The sequence below is a fragment of the Loxodonta africana genome, chromosome 2, assembly GCF_030014295.1.
Source record: "Loxodonta africana isolate mLoxAfr1 chromosome 2, mLoxAfr1.hap2, whole genome shotgun sequence".
Taxonomy (NCBI): domain Eukaryota; kingdom Metazoa; phylum Chordata; class Mammalia; order Proboscidea; family Elephantidae; genus Loxodonta; species Loxodonta africana.
In genome coordinates this window covers 40,986,348-41,013,406 of record NC_087343.1, presented here as the reverse complement: position 1 = coordinate 41,013,406, position 27,059 = coordinate 40,986,348, and the positions used below count along the sequence as shown (strand labels likewise).

The 27,059-nt window shown below is 40.5% G+C and overlaps 2 protein-coding genes across 8 annotated transcripts in view; one reads left to right on the top strand and one right to left on the bottom strand.

The window, feature by feature from the left end:
- CAPSL (calcyphosine like) overlaps positions 1-27,059 on the top strand; it is a 137,115-nt gene that overhangs the window by 43,090 nt on the left and 66,966 nt on the right. For 2 of the 3 annotated variants that reach the window (XR_010318360.1, XR_010318359.1), the window contains exon 3: positions 14,606-14,685. Coding sequence is in view for 1 of the 3 variants with exons in the window: in XM_064271247.1 (XP_064127317.1) it covers positions 14,606-14,623 (18 nt within the window). In the remaining 2 variants the exon portion in view is untranslated. Of the gene's footprint in view, positions 1-14,605; positions 14,692-27,059 lie in introns of those variants that run through there. The other variant, XM_064271247.1, reaches the window with a different exon arrangement.
- The window catches only part of IL7R (interleukin 7 receptor), a 28,246-nt gene continuing 9,452 nt past the window's right edge, over positions 8,266-27,059 (bottom strand). For 4 of the 5 annotated variants that reach the window (XM_023545415.2, XM_023545416.2, XM_064271213.1 and 1 more), the window contains 6 exons: positions 20,897-21,054; positions 14,175-14,332; positions 12,176-12,344; positions 10,960-11,053; positions 9,736-9,811; positions 8,266-9,324 (listed from right to left, as the gene is read on the bottom strand). In XM_023545415.2, coding sequence (XP_023401183.1) covers positions 8,821-9,324; positions 9,736-9,811; positions 10,960-11,053; positions 12,176-12,344; positions 14,175-14,332; positions 20,897-21,054 — 1,159 coding nt within the window. In that variant the 3' untranslated portion in view covers positions 8,266-8,820. Of the gene's footprint in view, positions 9,325-9,731; positions 9,812-10,959; positions 11,054-12,175; positions 12,345-14,174; positions 14,333-20,896; positions 21,055-27,059 lie in introns of those variants that run through there. The other variant, XM_064271222.1, reaches the window with a different exon arrangement.

Genomic DNA, 27,059 nt, shown 5'->3' with positions numbered 1-27,059 from the left:
CTCTGAAGGCATTGGCGAAAAACAAGGCTCCAGGAATTGATGGAATATGAGTTGAGATGTTTCAACAAACAGATGCAGCACTGGAGGTGCTCACTCGTCTATGCCAAGAAATATAGAAGACAGCTTCCTGGCCAACTGATTGGAAGAGATCCATATTTATGCCTATTCCCAAGAAAGGTGATCCAACCGAATGTGGAAATTATAGAACAGTATCATTAATATCACATGCAAGCAAAATTTTGCTGAAGATCATTCAGAAATGGCTGCAGCAGTATATTGACAGGGAACTGCCAGGAATTCAGGCTGATTTCAGAAGAGGACATGGAACCAGGGATATCATTGTTGATGTCAGATGGATCCTGGCTGAAAGCAGAAAATACCAGAAGGATGTTCACTGGTGTTTTATTGACTATGCAGAGGCATTCGACTGTGTGGATCATAACAAATTTTGGATAACATTGTGAAGAATGGGAATTCCAGAACACTTAATTGTGCTCATGAGGAGCCTTTACATAGATTAAGAGGCAGTTGTTCAGACAGAATAAGGGGATACTGATTGGTTTACAGTCAGGAAAGGTGTGCGTCAGGGTTGTATTCTTTCACTGTACCTATTTAATCTGTATGCTGAGCAAATAATCCGAGAAGCTGGACTATATGAAGAAGAAGGGGGCATCAGGATTGGAGGAAGACTCATTAACAACCTGAGTTATGCAGATGACACAACCTTGCTTGCTGGAAGTGAAGAGGACTTGAAGCACTTACTGGTGAAGATCAAAGACCACAGCCTTCAGTATGGATTACACCTCAACATAAAGAAAACAAAAATCGTCACAACTGGACCAATGAACAACATCATGATAAACAGAGAAAAGATTGAAGTTGTCAAGGATTTCACTTTACTTGGATCCACAATTAGCAGCCATGGAAGCAGCAGTCAAGAAATCAAAAGATGCATTGCATTGGGCAAATCTGCTGCAAAGGACTTCTTTAAAGTGTTGAAGAGCAAAGATGTCACCTTGAAGACTGAGGTGCACCTGAAGCAAGCCATGGTATTTTCAATCGCATCATATGCGTGTGAAAGCTGGACAATGAGTAAAGAAGACAGAAGAACTGACGCCTTTGAATTGTGGTGTTGGCGAAGAATATTGAATATACCATGGACTGCCAAAAGAACGAACAAATCTGTTTTAGAGGAAGTACAACCAGAATGCTCCTTAGAAGCAAGGATGGCGAGACTGCGTCTTACATACTTTGGACATGTTGTCAGGAGGGATCAGTCCCTGCAAAAGGACATCATGCTTGGGAGAGTACAGGGTCAACAGAAAAGAGGAAGACCCTCAACGAGGTGGATTGACACAGTGGCTGCAACAATGAGCTCAAGGATAACAAGGATTGCAAGGAAGGAGCGGGAGGGGGCAGTGTTTCGTTCTGTTGTTCATAGGGTCGCTATGCATCAGAACCGACTCGACGGCACCTAACAACAACAACAAATAAGGAGGTGTGGTAGAGAATAATGGGAGTGGTCTTATTTTGGATAGCATGATCACTTCATTGAGGAGGTGACATAGAAGCTTGGATATGAAGACTAAGAAGGAGCCAGTCACATGCAGATCCAAATAAATCATGTTAAAGATAGAGAGAAGCACAAGTGCAAAGGTCCTGTGATTGGAAAAAGCTTGCAATATTTGAGGAACAGGAAGTGATTTTTATGTGTACATAAGTCAGAGAACCATTACTTGAAACACAATTCTCTTTTGGTAGTACAGTGAAAATGTAAAATTGATGAACAGCTAATATTTTGCTAGTTGACCGATTGTGTGCTATGGATTCTCTGTATTTGTTATCCATGCTTATGGAAATTCAGCATTTGAACCAAGAAGTGCTTTTTGGATATCACCATTAACTTGATGGCTGCTGCTGAATTTGCTGGCATATAGTGAGTGGAAATATCCAGAGTTTATTCAGGTGGTTCCAAAGCCTTGCTGCATATTAGAATCACTTGGATACCTGGGCTCAACCCCAGGCCAATTAAATCAGACTCTTTAGGGGTGGTTTCCGGGGGCCCCAGCAGGAAAAAAAAAAAAAAATGGCAGGGTTTGGGTGGTGGATAGAGAGAAGAAACGTTGCCAAACATGGGCAGTGTGGAAGACCTATTGGATAACTCACCAAACACACACACACACACACACACACACACACACACACACACACCCAAACACACAGTGTTCAATGCTTGCTGTGCAGAAAGCACTGATGGCCAGTCAGGGTTAGCTAGAGAAGCAATGATAATTGGTGAGGAGATGATAAAAAACCAAAACCAAACCCGTTGCCATCGAGCCAATTCCGACCCATAGCAACCTGACAGGATGGAGTAGAACTGCCCCACAGTTTCCAAGGAGTGCCTGGTGGATTTGAACTGCTGGCCTTTCAGTGGTAGCTCTTAACCACTATGTCACCAGGGTTTCCAAGGAGATGATAGTAAGAAATAAATAAAAAGCCATTTGCTTTCTCCACTCCTCCCTTTTCTAATCCTGGAGGACAAGGAGAAGGAGGAGGCGGAAAAGGAGGAGGAGAAGGAGGAAGGGGAACAAAAGGGGAAGGAGGGAAAGGGAAGTAGGAGGAGAAAAAGGGTGAGGAAGAAGAGGAGGAGGAAGGGGAGGGGAAGGAGGGGAATGGGAGAAGGAGGAGGGGAAGGGAGTGAAAGAACAGAAGCCATTATCTACCTTCACCTCTAAGTCCCTCTTGACACTTGTGATGAGGATGTGTATGGCTTTGATTTGGATATTTAAAACAGAGTTGAATTAAGTTTTTTCACTGAAGATGATGAGAAGTTTTGGCACTTGCCTCAGATGCTGTTAAGGAAAGGAAGACTTAATAGAACGCTCTTGAGAAGAGTAATTAGAGAAAAGTCAAAACAGTTTCAGGTTTACATTCCACTGAATCAAGATTCCTCAATAAAACCTGATACACACTTGAAACCTATTATGCTACACCCCTGATTAAAAGCTTGACAAGTACCCAATCACCTGAATATCAAATCAGAACTTCTTAGAATGGCATATCAGATACTTAGCCGTTGGTTCCCACCAACTCTGCCAAGCCTGATCTCCTGCCATTCCCTCCACATACTCTTTGGACTAGGGATGCTAAGTAGATGCTCCCATTGGCAGCCTCTACCGGACCATCTGCTAAAAGAACCAAGCCCAAGCCTGTCGCTGTTGACTCAATTCCGACTCATAGTGACCCTATAGGACAGGGTAGAACTGCCCCATAGGGTTTCCAAGAAGCACCTGGTGCATTTGAACTGCTGACCTTTTGGCTAGCAGCTGTAGCACTTAACCATTATGCCACCGAACCAGCAATATCCATTCTCTCTGTAAAATACATTGCCACCCACACTGAAACTTGGCTGTTGGCAGGATATTCTTTAGTTTACTCTTGTACTTCAGCTCCCACCAGGTGAGAGGCAAACTCATCCCAAGTCAATCCTGCATTCCTAAACTTATTTAGGCTAGCCATACTTGTTGTTGGAGCCCTGGTGGCACAGTGGTTAAGAGCTCTGCTTGCTAACCAAAAGGTTAGCAGTTCGAATCCACCAGCTGCTCCTTGGAAACCCTATGCAGCAGTTCTACCCTGTCTTAAAGGGTTGCTATGAGTCAGAATCAACTTGGCAGTGACAGGTTTTTTTTTAATTTTATACTTCTTGTAATTACAATTGACTCTAAGGCAATGGGTTTAGTTTTTTTTTTTTTTTTGTAAACTGGGGAGTTGTGAATATGCAAAGAAAGTGTTGCTTATCAATGAAAACTACCTCGAATGTTTGAAAAGACTTGATAAAGGCATGTTGATGAAGAAAATTGCTATCAAATTGGGGGGGAAAAGTGACTAAAAGATTGAGGGGAAATCTTTAAAAAGTTAGATGCTGCCACTTAGCTTTTTTTGCAAGTGGTTAAAGTTCTTTTTCATTTTAAAGAAAAAAAGCCCAGAATGATTGCTGATACATTATGAGCATGTGCTACCTAAGAAAGACAATGTAGAATTGTAGTGAGTGACCCCATACCCAGGAAGGTCTTGGTCTTGTAGCAAATAAGTGTTGAATGAATGTATGACCATATGTTTTAAATTAAAATAAAATGTTTAAGGTAGACATATATTATTTTCTTTGAATAAAACCTCCCTTTAACTGGCTTTCTGGAATAACTGCCAACTAACTTCTGTTTCCAACTGAGACAGATAAAAAGGCAGCAACTACTACATCTGTAAGTTTCCAGAAGTTCCATGCTCTCTCATGCAGCCAGGACTTTAAACATACTATTTCCTCTGCCTGAAATACACCCCCAAAATCCCATGGCTCCTGACGTGGCACACTCTGACTTATCCTGCAATACTATATCAAGTAAGGCTGCCTCCCCTCCTTGCTTCTTAGCTCTTCTCCTATGCGTCCTGCGCCTGTTTCTGTCATTCTGTTTTCCCCCACCCAGCACCTGAATGCCCCACGCTTTGAGTGAGAGGCTGACTTTTACTATAGAAGAAGAAAACTCCAGCTATTCCCTTTTCTGGTATCTATTGCTAGAGCCCAGGCACAAGAACTAAAGCTTAGGAACCATCAATCCCAGGCACTGGCCTTGACTTTGAACAAGCCAGCCAGTCATGTGAAGTACCTGGATGCTACCGAGACTATACTGGGGCTGAGCGCTGGCAATGGGGTGGCTGTTTTCAGTTTTTGGAGGTGTTAGTGCCAATAAAAATCCAGAATGACTATGTGGCCTCCAAGACTGGCTCCTTGCCCCTCCCCAATATTCTGTGAGTCCTCTAATAGTCTTTATTAAATTCCTTTACTGCTCAGATTAGCCCACATTAGTTTCTGTTGTTAAAGCTAAGAATCCTGACAGATACTCGGCCTTAAAGCAAAGGTGTGGTATTGTAACTACTTGTCTTTGTCCTCCACGTGACTGTGAGCTGGGAAGATGGCATGTCATCTCTGTGGCCTCAGTGTTGACAACAGTCAGAGTTGTGCATAGCAGATCCTCAACAAATCATTGTTAACTACATAATGGATTTATCTATGAAAAGAGGTTCCTCTGAGAATCCAGGTCCATGAAATGATGATAAATGGTCCCAGAATATTTCCAGTGGTTGCGAGGAGCTGGGGCTTATTTTGGGTATCACTCTACTTGTAGTTCTCACAGAGGACAAGCACAATCACAAAGAGTTCCTTGTTGTTTAATTAAATATGAGATGTAATAGACATGGGATACTTATATACTTAGCAGCTCTGCAAAATGTTTGTAATGCACGTGGAAAGTACACAGTCAAATCAGAGACCTTCACTGTAGTGAATGATAGATAGTTTTAGGAATAGCCCCAAAGACAAAACTCTGAGTTCGCAGTAATGCCATCTGACCCGCATCATTTCCAGCTGCCCTACCACACGTTCTCACCATCTTCCTGGCCAGGTCCAAGTCTTGTAGCCCCTCCAGGACAACTAAGAAAACGCAAGTATGCATACTTGACTTTTCTGCTGCAGATTTCCAAGGAAACCAGATTGAACGGCGAGGCAAAATCTGGTAGAAAATCAATCAGAATAATTTCAAACACCCTCAACCCAAGTATGGTTGTGCAATTGACCAAATTTGTTATCTATTCCTTAGTTTTCTTTTCATGTCGTGCTAGGAGGAACTGCAAGTTTACATCTCTGATTTTATATGTTATCTCTGACCAGGAGTTTGTCTTAATGAAATCCAAAGGAGGATTGGGCAGAACCAATTAGTAATCTTCCATTATATATTGTGCCTGGGTAGATAATCAAGCATTAGCAGCAATTATTTTTATAAGAATATAATACATGGCTTTTAAATGCCTCCAATAACAGACAGACACTCACACACTAAATTGCAACGATAACCTAGATTTAAAAAACACCGAAACATAGGATTTTAGAGCTGGAGGGACCTCGGTGCTCCTCTAGACTTACCTCCTCATTTCTTTGAAAGATTGTCTATTTATGTCAGGGATATAAATTTATGGCTTCCAGTGCTGACTCACCACGTGAGAATGAGTAACCTACCTGCCCTCTCTGTGTCCCAATATTCCCATGAGTCAAAAATAATGATAAACATTTCATAGGGCTTATGTGAAGGTCAGTAAACTAACAGAGATCCAGTTTGGTCATGAGTTGTATGTGACCTCCTCTTTGAGATGTGGCTCCCTTTGCTACCAAATATAAAGAACATTTGCCACCTGATCACACCAGGCAGACTCTACTTTTCCTCCATGCATATTTATGTCACTTTGTGACACTTTCCCTTACCATCCCCCAATACAGTGCTTTGAATATACCTCCATTATAGCATTCCATATTAGTAGAATCATTTGTTTACACACATCTCCCTTCTGTTTGATTTTGTTCTTTATGAGGGCAGGGTCCCAATCTTATCTGCATTTTGATTCCCTGTGCCTAACACCATGGTTGGCACATAGCAGGCTTTCCATAAATGTTTGTTAAGACAATGAAGGAAATAATGCGTATGAAAGTGCTTTGAAAATCACGAAAGCACTAAGCAAATCTAAGGTATTATAATATATCCATTACCACTTATGCAATGTAAATCACTTTGGAAAGCACAATACCCAACCAAAGAATGTTGCTGGGTGCCATCCAGTCGATTTTCACTCACAGCAACCCCACGTGACAGGATGCAACTGCTCCACAGGGCTTTCGAGGCTGTAATCTTTACGGGAGCAGATCTCCAGGGCTTTCTCTTGCAGAGCCACTGGGTGGGTTCGAACCTCCAGCCTTTTGGTTAGCAGCTGAGCACTAAACTCTTATGCCACCCAGGCTCCCCAAAGAACAAGATGGTCTAATTATTATTAGGCTTCTAAGTCAACAGGTAAGGTCCATCAGTACACAATTTAACACTCCCTTTTTTTTTTCACAGACATCACAAAATCAAACAAAACAAACAAAAAATTACTGCCCCCCAACACTAAAAATAGAACAAAGAAAAAAAATTAAAAATTAAACAAGAAATCCCCAACAAAACCCCAGGCCTACATACATCTTTCCTTACTTCCTTCTGCCACCTCTGGTCTGTGTGGTTCTGTGTACAACCAGGGCCTGGGGCCTTGCGGGAGAGGGGCTAGCTGTACTCCTCTTATCTGAGATTGCTTGGGTGCCTTGACATTTTTGGAGATAAAAAAACAAAACAACAACAACAAACTAATAACAGCAAAAAACCATTTGCCATCTAGTTGATTCCGACTCATGGTGACCCATGTGTGTCAGAGTAGAACTGTGCCTCACAGGGTTTTCAGTGGCTGATTTTTCAGAGGTAGACCACCAAACTTTTCTTCTGCGGTGCCTTTGGATGGACTCAAACCTCCAATCTTTTGATTGGCAGCTGAGCTTGTTAACTGTTTACACCCCCAGGGACTCCCTTGATTGAAGATAGTCATTAGAAATTCATCCAGACCAAGGAAGGCAAGAGGACAAATGTCAAATGGTAATAATACTTGATAGGCCTCTTTTCTATATCTTCAGAAATATGGCCAGAGTCTGTTCACTCACTGCATGCTTGTAAGTCCTTCCTGAAGTTTGTGGAATGTCCACCCAACGCTGTAGAACATGGAACAATTTGTGGATAAATCTGGATTGGGGCAGTCAGTGCACAGAAAGCAGAGGCCATTCCCTGGCTCGTTGCTCACATGGGCCAGTGTCCAGGGTCAGCGACAGGTTCTTCTGAGGTCATCAATGGATGCAGACTTGGGGGATAGCATCAAGAGGATTAAAGTCTTGATAATGAACAATGGGAACACTGGGCTTCTAATTTATCCCCCCAAGAGCATTGTTTCTGAAAAACAAAATGAAATGGGCTTCATGGCTTTTCCTTGGCTTCTTCACCTTCTGGGGACATGGCTGGCCATGGCACGTCACACACCATGAAAACATTTCTACATTTTTTCTCTTAGCTGTGTTTGTTTGGGTAACCATATGTCCCCACTTGTCTAGGACAGTCCCAGTTCATGCTTGTTGTCCTGGAGTAATTATTTATAGCTTTTCCTTTCACTTTCAAAAGTGACCTATTAGGACAGTTAACCATTTGTCACCTTATAAGGAGTGGGCTTGGCAACCAAGAATGGGACAGTCCCTAAGTAAGTGGAAAGTGCATAACTCAGGGGAGACTGCACTCAGACTCACGGACATCCAATCTTGGCTCCACCCCTTGCTGAGTGGGCAACTTGGACAAGTTACTTCATCCCTTAGAGCCTCATTTTATCATCCATGAGAAAGAGAATAATAATAATAATTGCACCCACCTCCCAGGTGTGTTGTAAGGCTGATGTGAGAAAAAATGTGTAGAGCACTTAATACAGCATTGGGTATACAGTAAGCCCTGACAGTGGTAACTATTATTCTTATTCTCCCTTCTTTCTTTTTTCCCTCATTCCCTTCCTGTCTTCCTTTCTCCATCATCCTTTTTTCTACCCTTTCTCTCATTCTTTCCTGTTTTTTTTTTTTTCTTAAATAATGCTGTTGCAATATTTGGGTGGCCTGAAACTTTGTGACCAAATCAACATGGTAAAGGCTGGACGCTCTTGTTTCTTGTGGGATGCCCCTGAACCAGAGAGTGGCCAAAGCAGAGTTTCAGAAGTTTCTGAATCCTTTAGCTCATGCAGGAGAGATGGGTTAATTTTGTCTTCTTTGTGTTGCGGGAGAGAGTGGGAGATCTGAACATTCCCTCTCAGCAGAGTAGGAAATCTGAATATTCCTTCTCAGCCATCTTTGCCAGTCAACGGTTTCAGTCCTGAGTTTCGTAAAGTTCACTGATTTTGGTAGAAGCTGGACATGGTGACGTATGCTTCTTCTTGACTCGATCCCAGAGAAGTGAGGATGGGCTGTCCCTGGGAAGCTGGGTTCAATGTAATGATTCCTGATTGGAAAGGAAAAGGAGGGAGCAGAGTACTGTTTGTAGTTCCAGGGCTAAGCAGCAGACCCTGGTACACAAGGGGCCCATTTTTGCCACCATCTCTGCAGTTTGGGGATCTGGAGGAGGGGAGCTCATGGACATTACAAGTGCTGATATTTCCAGGCAGGCATCTCAGGGTTGAATCTCCTCTAAAAGTTTCTGGGGTGAGGACTGCATGCTCAGAGGGCCAGCTGAAGACTTGCACACCTCCTGCAAGCTCCTGCTTCTCAGACTCCTCGAGTGGTGGAGAAAAAGTGCCCTGCAGAAAGTCTTCTGCTTCATCTCTGGCTTGAATGTCATCCACCTTATGAATCTGACAGTCCAGGAAGCTTTCAGGATTGAAACTCACATTCAGATTCTGCATGGAAAAAGAGACAAGGCATGAAGACTGCGCCAGAGAAACATGCTGCCAAACATTCAGTTCAGGGGGAAGTCTAAAGAACTTTCTGACAAGGGTTCACCAGGGAATGTCACAGGACAACCCACATGTTCCTCAGTTGACTCTTTGCTTCTGGCAGTGCTATAACGTGCCAGGGTTTGAAGTGACCAATGGCTGTGCCTTCTGACCTTGAGAAGCCTGGGAAGTTCTGAGACTTGTGTCTCATTTTAGTGCCCTACCTCTAGGGAGCTGCAGCTAGGACCTTATAAGGGACTCTAGTTATAGGATCCAAAAAGGACCAAGAATTGAAGGTCAACTGTTATCCTGGAATGTCATTGTTGGCTCCTGGACTGTCTCCAACATGGTAACAGAAGCATCAGAAACACTCACTTTTTTTGGTTTCTTACACAGTTGTTCCAGAGTCTTCTTATGATCAGGGAGATTGGGCCATACAATAGGCTTAATTCTGAAATAAGAGAACATTTTTAGATGAATGAATGGCAGAGGGAGCAGGCACAATAGTTCTTTCCATTTATTATGAGGCAGGCATAAGGAGATGGGATTTCTGATCTTGGCTCTGCCACAACTATGTGGGTAACCTTACACAAAGTGACTTGTTTTCTCTGAATCTCAGGACCAGATGTCACTGCCATTGATTTACTCTGTGAACACGACATAACAATGGTGCACCACTGGGACGGAGCCCTAGAGGAAAGGAGCAACGAGGCTTGGAAAGAGACAGTTTTGGTGTAGCCCTGGCCCTCTACTCCCACTATAGGTATTGTCTTATTATTCCTTCTCTTTATAGGCAGCAACTCCTCTGCCCTAATTTTGCTGGAAGTGCTTTGATTCCTAAGTTACCCAGGGAAATAGCTTTAAGGTGGTGCTTTTCAAATTGGTGTATTTCTAATCCTGGGGATATGTGGTCCTGTGCTGATGGCACCTGTCAGAACCTTAACTAACTTAAGGTGTGCATGTTTAAAACATCATTTTTTTAAAACAATGAAATAAATATGGTCTCATCATTGAGTAGAATGCAAAAGCCCCACTAATTCGTGTGCTCAAAGTCAGGACTTCAAACACATGTTGCGTTGGCCACAGGCGTCCCACCTGCCCAGGCACACTGATGGCATGGCTTCTACTCACTTTCCCCTTTTGGAGACTTTGGAGGAAAAGTAGGGGAAACACTGCCTTAAGGAATTCTCTTTTGGGGGAAGAATTTGCCCTATGTCCAGCTGATATATTTTTCACCTCTTAAGAAATTTACAGTGTCAGTGGAAAAGAGGAAGAGCCTCAATGAGGTGGATTGACACAGTGGCTGCAATAATGGGCTCAAGCATAACAACGATTGTAAGGATAGTGCAGGACCAGGCAATGTTTTGTTCTGTGGTGCATACGTTCGCTATGAGTCAGAAGCGACTCGACGGCACCTAACAACAACAATAACAAGAAATTTACTGTGGAAATTCACCGAGGCCTGAGGATGGGAAGAGGTATGGAGCACTGTAATTCCTGAAATGATTTATTTTCCCTTTCTCATCAATGAACATGGTTAAAGTTATGACTGTCTGGGATTCTGAACAATCACCCTCTTGATGAGTTGAAGAAAGTCACCTTTTTTTCCATAACACACAGGTTAAGATGACCAACAGGGCCACAGAGAAGAAACTCAGAATGCCGATAGTTTGCAAAACAGGATCCATCCTCCCTGGAATACAAACATAGATCTTGGCTAGCATTCATTAAGCAGGTAGTGGGGTAGACAGCAAGGATGCATTGCATTTATTTAGTGAATCGTGCCTGTTTATTATTTCTTGAAAACTATTCTTCAGTAAGTAGTATAATTTGCTAACATTATGGGGGAGTTCTGATTTCACTGACTTGGATGGTGAGGCTGAGAACATCTTTAACTGGAAATGCAAAAGAGATCTAGCCTCAAAGGTACCATCTCTGCCTCCCTTACTCCCACCACCAATGTGTCTACACCAAGGGAATGAAGCCAGAATGAGGGATGTTTAGATGAATGTTCTACCTGGCAGTCTCGACAATTTCTAGTGAGGTTGGAAGGTGGGTATTATAGAAAACTTTGCTCCCTCATCCCTCAAAAGGAAGGTATATGTAGGTGTTCCAAGTCCCCAGGGGCCTGCCTGAGCCATATTCTTAGGATCTTCTGGCCATTATCACTTTCTAGATCCATTAAAAAAAAAAACCCCAAACCTGTTGCTGTCAAGTTGATTTTGACTCATAGCAACCCTGTAGGACAGAACAGAACTGCCACATAGGGTTTCCAAGGTTGTAAACTTTACGGAAGCAGACCACCACATCTTTCTCCCAAGGAGTGGCTAAACACTTAACCACTGTGCCACCAGGACTCCAGTCTAGATCCATAGAACATATTAATTATTCTGGAAAAGAAGTCATGCAACAGCCACACCGACCTGCCTATCCATTATAGTAATAAAAGCATCCCCTTAAGGAGCCTTAGAGAAACCAGCCATTTGGATCCCAGCATAAAATGGTAGATTGGAGGTAGTGGTGGGAGATTTTGTTCAGAATTCTTAGCAGCGATCAGAAATATCCAGGACAGCAGCATCCAGACAGCCTGTACCAGCTAATCAGCTACTAAGAACCCTTCATCCACTTGCTCCCTTATTCATCACAAAGTGGATAAAGATGACAGGGCATTCTCCAGACTGTAAGAATGCCCCCTGTGGGAGTTCTAACTTGCAGGTTAGTTTCATCTCTCTCTCTCTCACTCTCGCTCACACACTTTCACATGCAAAGCATTATGGGAAGGAGGAAGGACAAAGACTCTATAGTTACTCCTCACCTGTGTCATTGGTTTCTGGAGTTCTGAAATGGTAACTTGGACTCCACGCACTCCAGTAGCCTTCAAAATAGGTTCCATCAGGAATTGATCGAACTTTAACCTCATACATTGCTCCAGGTTGTAGCTTTCTCTGCAGGAGTTCCAGCTTTGTACTCGATAAGTTCATGTTCTAAAGAGTAAAAAGAGTCATTGCATATTTAAAATGAAAAAAGAGGGGGTTGCCAAGATCTCCCGAATCATTCCAGGTTGAGCTTCTTTAGTCACGTGGGCCCTATCTTGAGGTTCTCTAACATTTGTTAGAAGGAGTAGCTTTGACATGTGGAAGGGTCAGCAGCAAAATTAGGGGCAGAATCTGTCATAATGTCATAAATGATGCTGCAAATGGCCAAGGAAGGCAGCGGTACAATGGGTCTTTATTCAGGTGATTAGGTTCCCTGCTTTCTGGAAGAGGTGCATCACTCTCAGGCTCCCATTTTCATTTCTACACTTCAATCTCTTCTTTGTCTTTCTCTTGTTTCTCAAGCCCCACGGGAGATAAAGGGAAATAATAAGGGTTAGTGAGCAAGAATTATTTCCTTCCAGAAGGATACTATTCTTCCTTGCAAACAGCAATGTTGGGAATGCCAGTTTCACAACAGTCTCCCTAACACTGTGTATTATCCTTAATTTTAAAAATCTACCAGTTTGAGAGGTTAAAAAAAAAAAATTCAATTGCTATTTACACTTGCATTTGTTACTTTTAATATATTCATTGAATTTTTATATTTCTTCTTTTTTGAAAGTTTTTTTCAAGTTCTTTGCTCATTTTCTATTGTGATATTTGTCTATTTCTTAATGATTTATGAGAGCTTTTTATATATTAGGAAAGCCTGGTAGTGTAGTGGTTAAAAGTTTGCCTGCCAACCAAAAGGTCGGCAGTTCAAATCCACCAGGCACTCCTTTGGAAACCCTATGGGGTAATTCTACCCTGTCCTATGGGGTCACTGTGAGTCAGAATCAACTTGACCGCAAGGGGGATCTTTACATATTAAGGCTACTAAGTACCTCTGGGTAAGTACCTCTCAGTTACATATGTGGCAATTTAAAACTAATTTTTAATTTGCCTTACAATTTTGATTATTGTGTGTGCTGACATATATAAGTCTCTATTTTTTTTCCAGTTTTTTCCTTTGTTTCCCTGCTTTTATGTTTAAGATGTTTTTCTTTTTTTTTTTTTTAATGTGGTGAAAGTATATACAACGAAATATTCTCCAATTCAACAATTTCTGCCTGTATTTTTCAATGACATTGATTACATTCTTTATGTTGTACAACCATTCCTGCTATCCTTTTCCACATTATTCTATCACCATTAACGTAAACTCAATGCCCCATAAGAAAAAAACTTTCCCTTTCCCCTCTCCCTGCCACCCCTGTAATAATCTTTGGTTTCTATATATTTGCTTATTTCATATAAATGAGGTCATACAGTATTTGTCCTTTTGAAACTGCCTTATTTCGCTCACCATGATGTTTTCAAGGTTCATCCATGTTGTGGCATGCATCAGGACTTCATTCCTCTTTATGGCTGCATAATGTTTCCTTGTATATGTACCATGTTTTGTTTATTAATTCATTTCTTTATGGACACTGCACAAAGGTGTTTTTTTCCCAAATAACATGTGAAAGTGATATCAAACATGATACTTTCTGAGGCCCACAAATAAAGGGGATTGATTAGGTCTCAATCTATATTGTTAATTTTGACTGCCTAATTCAGAAACATTATAAAGACAAAAGACAGAGCAATTAAAAAAAAAAATCAGAGCTAGAACATGAACGGGCCAAGAAAGATCCAGGTTTTGTGGGGCCTGAAGTTTATACAAGAACTTCTTTCAGTAAAAGGTACATTTTGAACACAAAATTGCTAGGTGCCATCCCAGAGAAAATATGCCCCTGGAACTGTGATATAGGCAACATTAAGAAGTTTTTATTTCATAAATGTGATCGAGCTACATACCATCCAGTCGTTTTCATTTTTTTCCTGGCGGTAGGCTACATCATGCACTAAGTCTTTGACATAAAGCTTTTGCAAGTGCGATGTATTAAATGTCACTAAAAAGTCATTTGCTCCCTCGCGATAGACGACTCTTAAGTCAAAAGGAGCCTCGGGTTTAACTGGAAAGGGAAAAGAAATGAGGTCAGTCTCTACAACAGTCAACAAGGTAATAATTTTTAAAGTCCATCTACTCTGAAAATCACATTTCCTCTCTGTGGTAGTAACCATTTCTTCTCTTCCTGGGTTCAAAGCCAGACTACACTTCCCAGCATCCCTTACTGTTAGGTGTGGCCTTGTGATAAACGTCAGCAGCAGTGATGTACACGCAGCACCTCTACTCCTGGCACCCAAACCCTCTGTGTATGACTCCAGTCTTTTTTCTTCTTCCACAGTTTAGAGCCATATGTTGAAGATGGTAGAGCCACAGGATGGACAGAGCCCTGAATATTGTTTGGAGGAGCACCACCCACAGGTTAGGAACACCCATTTTGGCTCTTACGTGAGTAGGGAATAAATGTATTGTTTTTGAGATATTGTATGTTTTGGGGCCTGTTGTTACAGCTACTAGTGTTACACTCGAACACATTTTCTTTGCCTTTTGAATACTATAGAACTTGTTACTAACTAGCCCCAAAGCAAGAGCATTTAAATTTTGACCAGTTGGTGTCGAGTTGATTCTGACTCATGGTGACTCTGTGTGTGTCAGAGTAAAACTGTGCTCCACAGGGTTTTCAATGACAATTTTTCAGAAGTGGATTGCTAGGCCTCTGGGTGGACTCGAGCCTCCAACCTTTTGGTTAGCTGCCGAGCCTATTAACTATTTCCACCATCCAAGGACTCCATTTAAACTTTGAGTCTTCATTATTTCAATAAAATTAGGATATGCTGGGGGTCTTGCACGTCATTTAATTGACATAGAAGTTGAGGGTCTGCACCCTGGCCCTGGCCGGTAAATTGCAGAGTGACATCAAGCTGCCCCCTCTCTCAGTCTTGTCTGCAAAATAAAAAAAAAAACAAAAAAAAAAACCCAAAAAATACAACCCACTGCCGTCAAGTCGATTCTGACTCATAAAGACCTGATAGGACAGACTAGAACAGCCCCACAAGGTTTCCAAAGCTGTAAGTCTTATAGGACAGAGTAGAACTGCCCCATTGGGTTTTCAAGGCTGTAAATCTTTACTGAAGCAGGCTGCCACATCTTTCTCCTGCAGAGCAGCATTCAAACAACTGGCCTTTTGGTTTGCAGCTGACCTGTTTAACCACTGCACCACCAGGGCTCCTGGTGTTGTCTGCATTGACTCTAAACTCCGATCTGGCTTTCTTTTGTTGGCCTATGTCACAAAGTTGCTGTTAGGATCAAATGTCCCTGATATGAAATGCTTTTGGAAGGAAGCAGGTATTACTTGAAGTAGAACAAACCCTGAGAAAGATTTGAATTTCTAGAAGAGCACCTGTGTTCAGGCTGGCCTGAACCTTCCCTGTCCTGGCCTTATAGCTGCTCTTTCACCATAGCCTGGGAAGCTAGTGGTCTAAGGAATGAGATGGCTGCCTTTTTTGTATGATTAATGCCAGGAAGACTAATAGTGACCCTGTAGGACAGAGTATAACTGCCCCATATTGTTTCCCAACGCAATGCGTCATTTGATTTTTTTTTTTTTTTTTGCCCTTTAGGTGAAAGTTTACAGCTCAAGCTAACTTCTCATACCAAAATTTATACACACATATTGTTATGTGACACTAGTTGCAACCCCTGTAACGTGACGGCACACTCCCCTTTTCCACCCCAGATTTCCTGTGTCCATCCAACCGGCTCCTGTCCCTTCTTGCCTTCTCATGATGCCTCTGGACAGGAGCCGCCCTTCTAGTCTCGTGTATCTGCTTGAACTAAGAAGTACACTCTTCATGAGTATTATTTTATGTTTTATAGTCCAGTCTAATCTTTGTCTGAAGAGTGGGCTTTGGGAATGGTTTTAGTTCTGGGTTAACAGAGCCTCTGGGGTCATGGCTTTGGAGGTTCCTCCAGTCTCAGACCATTAAGTCTGGTCTTTTCATGTGAATTGAAGTTCTGCTCCATACTTCTGTCTCGCTGCATCAGGGACTCTTTTGTTGTATTCCCTGTCAGGGTGGTTATTGGTGGTAGCTGCACCATCTAGTTCTTCTGGTTTCAGGATGATGGAGTCTCTGGCTTATGTGGTCCTTTTGGCTAATATTTTCCTTGTGTCTTTGATGTTCTTCATCCTCCTTTCAGTTGGGACCAATTGGGATAGGACCAATTGGGTTGGGATTCAAGTGGGTTGGGACCAACTGATGCATCTCAGATGGTTGCTTACAGGCTTTTAAGACCGCAGACACCACTCACCAAAGTGGGATGCAGAACAGTTTCTTAATAAACTTTGTTATGCCAATTGACCTAGATGTCCCCTGAAACTATAGTCCCCATATCCCAGCTACTCTGTCCCTCAGAGTGTTTGGTTGTGTTCAGGAAACTTCTTAGCTTTTGGTTTAGTACAGTTGTGCTGACTACAGAAGCAGATCACCAGGCCTTTTCTCCTGTGGAGCTGTTGGTGGGTTCAAACCGCAGGCCTTTAGGGTTGCTATGAGTCAGAATTCACTCGATGGCCCACAACAACAACACTGTCAGACAGAGATGGGGGAACACATAGGTTAAAATCTAATCTAAACTTGGTACTAATGAGAGCATGTATGTTCATAAAATGTACACTCAGTAGACTGAGCTGGATTCCAGGCTGTCTGAACTGGATTTTTAGACTCAGTTGGTGACCCAGTAAAATGAAACCTGTGGCAGAGTTTGGCCCAGTTATTACAGGCTGTTGCTCAGAGTGGAGAAAGCCTAAGTTTATCCTTCATTGCCCTAACCCTGTGCTGTCGAGTCGATTCCGACTCATAGAGACCCTATAGTACAGAGTAGAACTGCCCAACAGAGTTTCCAAGAGGTACTGAAAAAGGGGAAGTGGCTCTTTCTTACCCTTGGATGTTTTGTAAAAGGGGAAGTTTATCCTCTTTTAGATGTACTATAAAAAGCAAACTGCCCTAGAGGGAAGCAGGAGGAAGGGAGCAGGGGTGGAGAAACAGATCAACAGGGAGAAAACTGCCCACCCTGTTACTTCTCCTGAGCCAGGTCATATCCTTCATTTAAGGAAATACTTAAGATTCATGTTCTCAACGAAACCTCCTCAGGCTAAATCCTCTGCTCCATCCCATCCCCTAAAGACTCTCAATAATGCAGGAATTCAGGAAGAACAGAACTAATATTGGTTACACTTCTAAGTGCCAAGTGCTTTACTTATGTCATTTCAAACAATATGAGCCACATAACACCTGTTTGGGCATCGTCCAGCTGTGTGTATGTCCATCGTCCCATAAGTTTAGCAACAGGACCTAGTGGTCATAGGGAACGCAACAGCTCCCCTCAGGCAACACATATATCTCTTATCTCTTGCATACAAAGTGATTGTGCAGTCCGGCAGCCATTTTTTATTATGAACCATTGTATGTACTTCAAATTTTTAATATAATAGGCTTTACGGGGTTGTTTTGTAACTATAGGCTGTACATACGTTGGATGTTCATAACCTGGGGACTGCCTGTATATAATATGGTATTGGCACAACGTCCAAATCACATAACGTCTTATTTCACAGAACATATTGTGGACGATAAGTGACGTATGACTGTAATGACTTTTCTTAACTCTATTGATTAGGAAACTGAGTCTCAAAGAAGTTAATTAAGTTCAGTGTGTTGTTGTTGTGTGCCCTCAAGTGGATCCTGACTCCTGGTGATCCTATAGGACAGAATAGAACTGCCCCATAGAGTTTCCTAGACTATAATCTTTATGGGAGCAGATCACCAGGTCTTTTCTCCTGGGGAGCCACTGGGTGGGTTCAAATCTTTCGGTTAGCAGCTGAATGCCTAATCATAGGCCCACCAGGGCTCCTTTTCAAGCTCCTCTAGAATGATTTAGCTAGTAACTGGTTGCAGTCAAGTCGTTCTGACTCATGGTGCCTCATGCGTGTCAGAGTAGAACTGTGCTCCATAGAGATTTTATGGCTGTAGTTTTTCAGAAGTAGATCGTCAGACCTTTCTTTTGAGGTGCCTCTAGGTGGACTTGACCCTCCAATCTTTCAGTTAGCAGTGTTAATGAGTTAACCATTTGCATCACCCAGGAACTCCATAAAATGGTTTAACAGGATTTAAATCCAATTCTGTCCAATTCGAGGCTCACTCTCCTTCATTTAGCTTTTGCTTTTACTATTTCATTATCTTATACTTGGCTTGGAAACCCTGGTGGTGTAGTGGTTAAGAGCTACGGCTGGGCTGCTAACCAAAAGGTCGGCAGTTGCAAATCTACCAGGCGCCCCTTGGAAACACTATGGGGCAGTTCTACTCTGTCCTGTAGGGTCGCTGTGAGTTGGAATCAACTTGATGGAAATGGGTTTTTTTTTTTTTTTTTTTAAATACTTTCTTATCCAGACATTCCAAAACAGGCTGGTCTCTAGCTGAAATGGTGTCATTGAGAAAATCAGAAATAGGTGCCCGTTCCTCAAGTAACATTTTTCATAGTCCATATATTGTTACACAGTCTGAACAACCTTATCACTTTTGCTGCCAGGAACAGTGGGAAGACAGGAAGTTGCCCCCTCCAGCCTTATTGGGGGACCACATCTAAAGAAAAAGAGCTGTCAGGGAGCTCTGGTTCTGGGGTTCAATCAGGAGCATCCAATTTAAATTCAATTAAATGTCAGTTCCATTAATCAAGTGTTACATTAGGAATCAGGAGAAGATGCTGCTATGAGACCATGTCTCTACCACCCTCATCCTGCTTTCCCTGATCCCCGCCCCCCAAGTGCTTTCCAAAGCCCCTAGGGGCTCACACCATCCCCTTTCATGTGCTACTGGCTGTGTTCAAACTCTCTTTTCCTCCCTGCTGATCGCATGAGGCATGTCAGGTTTGCAGTTTGCTGGGGGTGCAGAATTCGGGCCTCTAAGAGCATTGGGCAGGTGAGATCTGGGGATTCAAATGGGGTAGGGTGTTACCTGGAGCCTGTGGGTGTGCCATGAGTACTCACATGCTAACTCTCTTTTAATTATGCTGCTGTAGACTTCAGTAGCATAGAGGCTCTCCCCTGCTACTCCAGGACCCTGTAGAAGACCTGAGAATCTACGCTTTCTGTCCTCTCTGAGAGAAGTGAATATGTATTTACGATGTAAGTGGTGAACCCTTAGATATGGTGCCCTTGTGCAGTGCACAACTTGAACAACCTCTCATAGCAGTCTAGTCTCCAAATGACCAAATCCCAGCTTGCTCATGTTCCATTCTCAGAGATACCCTATTGTTGCCATACTCAACTTGGACGGCACTCATACTGGCAGTAGTCAGTGTTGCTGTGTGGCTAACATGCACAGCTCTCTGTCTAATGTCTCTTTTCTACTACCTCTGCTTTTCTACAGGATAATTGTTCACTCATGGAACTCCTGCTTTTACCCCTTATTTTACTATCTCAGTGAGACGAAGTTGAGGCTAGACTCCAGGATTATCACCTCTTTCTTGTCTCTAATAAGTATTGCTCTCTTATCATTGATTTTCTTTTTGGGAGGCAGGAGGTTGGACAATAGGAAGAGAAACAATTATAATATTTAAAACCAGTAAAAGCATACATCTCTGCTATTACTTTGAACAGTTTTTTTCCCTCGTATACATTGTTTTATTTGTAAATCTCCATAGGTAGAATAAATACAAATAACATCCCATTGCACTGATATATCATAATTGGCTTGGACATTCCCTTATAACAGGATATCCTGAGATTTTGAAAAATAACCTTATTCACTTCAGGGTCATAAATATGTAAGTAATAGAAAAAAGAAAAAAAAAACTTTGTGTCTGTATTCCCAACGTTTGTGATTATTTTGATTTGTTTGCCTAGCAACCAAATGGTGAACTGGTAATTAATATTGACTAAAAACCATGAGTCAGAATCAACTCGATAGTAGCAGGTTTGTTTGTTTTTTGTTGTTAATAACCAGTTAGTTGAATGGATTTTCTGATTTATATCATTCTGCTTGTAGATATTATATAGATCCAAAGGATCGTGTAGATTTAAATCCAATTATAATTGTATTTGAGGTGTAATTGTTATCATTTTTTTTTTTTTTTGGCAAAGTTTAACATGCGTATTCTTGGCCAAATCCAAATCAGATTTGCTCTGTGCATCACTCCCCAGTAATAAGACTCATAAGAAGGCATATTTAGTTTTTAAAATAACTTGACAATTGTGGTAACCACACTCAGAATGCGATGGAGCTATGGGCAGAAGTCTAGGTTAGAAAGGAAAGGATCTGTGTGAGTGGATGAAGCAGGCCTACCTCCATTTAGACTCTTCATACAGATTAGTTCTTGCTGCAATTGGTAGTTGCTGTTCCACCCTCTGCCATAGCTGAGTTTGGGGACTCTCAAAATGCTCTTACAGCAGGAATTCGTAGCATAAGTTTCAAACTTTTCATTTCTTTAAAAAATTATTTCCATCAGACAATTTCCTATTATTTATTGCAGATTATTGGCATGATTTGTCTACTTTCAACTACCAAAAGTCCAGACACAGTGTTTTCTGGTATCTAAAAATCTGACAGTGGCAACCACATCCCCACATACAACTTCTTACCTATCTTGACTATGTTCATTGTTTTGCAAGTTATGCTCTTCTGTCCCAGTTTCACACAGATATCGCTGTCTCCAATCAGTAAGAATTTCTTTGTCCTGATGAAATACATGTCTTGCAGTTTATTCAAATTCAGGCAATTTACCTCCAAAAGCGCCCCACTGTAGAAATGAAAAAAGAATCTATTTTAATTCAGGCAGGACTTTCTGCATACAGTGGAATAGCAGCCTATGTAGATTTCGGTTGTATGACTTCACCTTTGTCCATAAGTATGTGGGTGTGCGTTGGTGCATGCGCGAGACAAAGTAAAGAAAAAGAATTAAAATAATGTGGTCTCCTGCTGCTTTTACACTCGCTGATGACTGACTGAGGCATCAGACGAAATCACACCTGAAATTGTTAAAGCATCCTCCTGACCATCATGGAAAGAAATATGAATGATTTTTTTTAAAAAGGTTTCTTGATCATTGAAAAACAAGAAGATAAAGGAAATCATAGAATAGTCTAAAGGACTGTATACCTAAAATCACATATATTTAATGGGTAATTTAACAGATTTTCATAGGTAATTTGAACTGTGCTCAACTTTTGCTTGAACAGCAGGCTTTAAAATCAACCCTTTTTTCCACACTCCCTAACTTAACAGGCAATAGTAATGCCTTAGGAATTGGATTCTGTCACTTCTCTGTCCTCTTCCTTCCAATTAAGGTCAGGCTTTTAGGAAACTTAGGAAGGGAGAATGTTGCCTATTGTGCAACTAGTGAGTCCCTGGTGATGCTAATGTGCTCCACTATTAGCAGAAAGGTTGGAGGTTTGAGTTTACCCAGAGGTGACTCAGAAGAAAGGCCTGGCTATCTATATCTGAAAAACCAACAATTGAAAACCTTGTGGAGCCCAGTTGTACTCTGACACACACTGGGTTGCAGTGAGTTGGAATCAACTAGAAAAACAATGGTGGATTGGTGGAACTAACATCAAAAGCTCTAAATTTTATGCTTAAAAAAAAAAACCCTATTAAAAAATTACAAGTGTTAGTTCCAGTAATGGTAGAACTGGTTATATCAGACTAAAAAAATGAGTGAGGTTAATAGTGGCTCCCAAAAGGTATGCCCAACTACTAAACTCTAGAACCTTTGGATGACCTTATCCAGAACAAGGGTTTTTGGAGATGTAATCTTATCTGGAGGTGGGGTCATCCTGGGTTAGGTTGGATCCTAAATTCAATGACTGGTGTCCTTATAAAAGACAGAAAAGGAGAAGATACACAGAGACACAGAGGAGAAACCTAGGGGAGAAGATCATGTGAAGATACAGGCAGAGTTTGGAGTTAAGCAGCTATAAACTAAGGAATACCACCAATTGCTGGAAGACACCTGAAGTTTAGGAAAGAGGTATGGAACAGATTCTCCCTCAGAGCCTCCAGAAGGAATCGAACCTGCTGAAACCTTGATTTTAGACTTCTGGCCTCTGGAACGATAAGCAAATTAATTTCTGTTCCTTTAAGTCACCAAGTTTGTGGTAATTTTTTTATAGCAGCCCTAGGAAACTAATACATGTAAGGAAGCCACAACAGCTCTCATAATATTAGACAATGTGGTTTTCATGGCAAGAAGTATTACTAGAGATAAAGAGCAACATTTCATAATGATAAAACTTTCAATTCTTCGGGAAGATATAGCAATAATAAACCTATGCGTGCCTAACAAAAGAGCTTTAAAACACATGAAGCAAACACTGACAGAAATAAAGAAATAGAAATTCCACAATCATTGTTGGAGATTTAACATTTCATCTGGAAAGCTGATGTAACAAATAAACAAAAAAATCAACAAGTTACAGAATCTAAACACTGTATACCACCTTGGAACTAATTGAGATTATAAAATACTATACCCACCAACTACAGAGTATGCATTCTTTTCAAATGTTTATGGAAATTCACCAAGATATGTAGTAAAACCAGTTGCCCTCGAGTTGATTCTAACTCGTAGCAACAAAGTAGAACTTACCCATAGAGTTTCCAAGGAGCGCCTGGTGGATTTGAACTGCTGATCTTTTGGTTAGCAGCCATAGCTCTTAATCACTATGCTGCCAGGGTTTCCAGATATATGGTATGGTAGGCTATAATGCAAGTCAATAAATTTCAAAATTCTGATAACTTACAAATTCTGCTCTTTGACCAAAACAAAAGTAAACTAGAAAGAACTAACAATACCATATAAAGTAAAAAATATTTATAAATTAACACCTTTTTTACATAATTATGGGTAAAAGGAGAAATATCAAGAGAAATTTAAAAATATTTTAACTGAAAGATAATGAAAATACAGCAAATCAAAATCTGTGGTCTACAGCAGTGCTTAAAGGAAGTTTTAAGCATTAATTGCTGCTTTTTACTAGAAAAAGAAGAAAGGTTTAAAATAAATGTGTTAAGTTTCTATCTTAAGAAAATAGAAAAAAATGAACAGATTGAACTCAAAGTAAATTGATGGAAAGAAATAATAAAGAAAGTGCAGAAAGCAAATTAAACAGAAATAGACAATACAAAAATTAACAGAGCTAAAAAGTGTTTCTTTGCAAAGGTTAATAAAACTGATACCCCTAACAAGAGTGGTTAAAGAAAAGAAAGCAAACATGTAAATTACCAATATCAGGCATGGAAGCCGGGATATCACTGCAGATTGTGTAGACATTACTGGTAAAGAAATGTAAAAGTTTATGCCAATAAATTTAACAACTTAGATGTCATGGAACATTTTCTTGTAAATACAAATTAGTAAAATCGACCCAGAAGAAATTAAATACCTAAATAGTTCTATTTCTTTCAAAGAATTTAAATTTATTAGCAAAAAAGTACTCTGTAAAGAAAACTCTATGCCCAGATGGCTATATGCTGGTGAATCCAATAAAATATTTAAGATGGAAATAGTACCAATCTTATACAAATTCTTCCAGAAAATAGAGGTGAAGTGGACACGTTCCAACTTGTTTTATAAAGCCAGTTGGACCCTGGTACCAGAAAGAAATTTTCAGAGAGATAGTCATTCCTCAAGAATATATATGCAAAATTCCTCAAGAAAATATTAACACATTGATGCTAATACGTTACAGCCAGGCGGGATGTATCCCAGGAAATCAAGATAGGTTCAAAATCCAAAGCCCAATCAGTGTATTCATCACATTAAAGAACAAAGTATATAAATAATCTGATCAACTTAACTGATGCAGAAAAAGCACTTGAAAAAATCCCACTTTCATTCATGATAAAACAAAACAAAACAAAACAAATAACTCTCAGCAAAGAATAGAAGGAAACGTCCTCAATCTGATAAAAGACATCTACAAAAAAACCTACCGTTAATATTATACTTCAAGGTGAAATTTTGAATGCTTTCCCTCTAAGAGAACAAGGCAGGGATGTGTGTCACTCTCCACATTCCTGCCAACAATCCGATCTTTCAGTGGGGCGCTGCTGTTTGTTTCCTACAGGCAACAGATTTGGTTGCTATGCAACAGGCATGCTGCCCTCATTTATCTTGGCAATTAGTGAACCGGTTTGAAGCCCTGCTACAAAGCAATAGTAATCTCAATAGAAAGAATATTAGGTTCAGACAAAGACTTATACATCTAAGGTTAACTGATTTTAAACACAGGTACCCAATCGATTTTAATGGGGAAAAGAAAGTCTTTTCAGCAACTGAAAATAAATGAGTAAATGCATGGAAAAAATGAATCTTGATTATCCACAAAAAATAGAGATAGATTAAAAAATTAGAGACCTAAATACAAATCATTTAGAAGAACACAGGAAAATATCCTGCCATCTTTGTGGGTAGGCAAAGATATCTTAGCAAGGACACAAAAAGCACTTAACATAAAAGTAAAAATTGATACACTGAACTTCATCAAAATTAAAAAAATAAACTTTTGTTTATTTTAAGATACACCACTAAGAAAATGAAATGGCAAGCTACAGACTGTCAGAAAATAGTTGCAGTACATATATCAGACAAAAGAATTGTATCTAGAATATATGAGGAAATCATACCCATGAATAATAAAAGGGCAAACAACTCAATGAAAAATAGGCAAAAGACTTTAACAGATATTTGACAAAAAAGACATACAAATGTCCAATAAGCACATGAAAAGATGGTCAACATTTTTGTTATTTGAGAAATGCAAGTTAAAGTCACAATGAGATACTATTTCAAAACTCTAGCATGGCTAAAATTAAAAAGACTGACAACACTAGATGTTGGCAATCATGTGGCTCTTTCATATACTGCTGTTGAGAGAGTAAAATGGTAGAGCCATTTCCGAAAACTGGCACCTACCCTGTATCATAAGGGGATGTATTAAGGTTTGAAAACATATGTCCACAAAATGTCTTGCACAAGAATGCTAATGTTGTTGTTAGGTGCCATCGAATCATTTCTGACCCATAGCCACCTTATGTACAACCAAACGAAACACTGCCCAGTCCTGCGCCATCCTCACAATCATTGCTATATTTGAGCCCATTGTTGCAGCTACTGTGTCAATCCATCTCATTGAGGGTCTTCCTCTTTTTCATTGACCCTCTACCTTACCAAACATGATGTCCTTCTCCAGGGAATGGTACCTCATGATAACATGTCCAAAATAGTGAGACAAGCCTTGCCATCCTCTCTCCCAAGGAGCACTCTGGCTGTACTTCCAAGATAGACTTGTTTGTTCACAGTCTGTGGTATATTCAGTATTCTTCACCAACACCGTAATTCAAAGGCATCAATTCTTCTTTGGTCTTCCTTATTCATTGTCCAGCTTTCACATCCATGGAAAGTAACTGAAAATATTACGGCTTTAGTTAGACACACTTCCTCCTCAAGGTGGTATGTTTGCTTTTCAACACTTCTTTTGATGCTTTCTGTACTGTTTAATATTTTCCCTGTAGAATCCTTCAATATTGCAACTCGAAGCTTGAATTTTTTCTTTAATCTTCTCAAGCTGCCCTTAGAAATTTTCTGTTCAGCTATTCTACTTCATCATTTCTTCCATTCTCTTTAGCTACTCTATGTTCAAGGACAATTTTTAGAGTCTCTTCTGACATCCATTCTGGTCTTTTCTTTCTTTCCTGTCTTTTTAATGACATTTTGCTTTTTTTTTTTTTTTAATGACCTCTTGCTTTCTTCATATATGATGTCCTTGATGTCTAGTCTTCGGTCATTAGCGTTCAATGCATCAAATTTATTCTTGAGATCGTCTCCGAGTTCAGGTAGGAAATACTCAAGGTCATATTTTGGTTCTCGTGAGCTTATTTTAGTTTTCTTCAGTTTCAACTTAAGCTTGCATAGGAACAACGATGGTCTCTTTTGCAGTTGGCCCCTGGCCTTCTGACTGATGATATTGAGCTTTTCTATCATCTCCTTCCACAGATGTAGTTGATTTGATTGCTGTGTTTTTCATCCGGTGAGGTCCACGCGTATAGTCTCCGTTTATGTTGATTAAAAATGATATTTGCAGCGAATAAGTTGTTGTTCTTGCAAAATTCTATCATGTGATCTCCGGCATCGTTTCTGTCACCAAAATGACTTGCACGAGAATGTTAATAGCAGCTTTTAAAAAACAAGAGCCTAAAACTTAACAAAACCCAAATATCTGTCAAGAGGAGAAAAGATGAAAAATTTGTGGCCTACAAATATAGTGGAATTACTACTCAGCAAGAGAAAAGATGAACTATGAGACACGCAGCAACAGAATAAATATCAAAAACCTTATTCTGAGGGAACAAACGCAGACAGAGCCAACCCTGTGTTTTTCCATTTTTAAGAACTATCAAGAAACAGTAAAACTAAACTTTGGAGATAGAATTCAGAACTGTGATTGCTCAAGGTGGTTGAGAATTGACTGGAAGGGGACATGAGCTGTCTTTTTTGAGGAGAAAGAAATATTTTACATCTTAATTGAGGTAATGCCTAAGTATTTTATACATTTCTCAAAAGTCACTTAAGATTTGCATATTTCACCAAATGTAAATTTAACGCCAAGAATGAGCTGTTATCAAAAAAGAAAGCAAATAAAATTAAATTAATGAACAGTATAATATTATAGAAGTAATGCAGAATGTATATTCTCGTTGTGAAAAGAATTACACAACACAGAAGAAAAAGTAAAATTACTGACT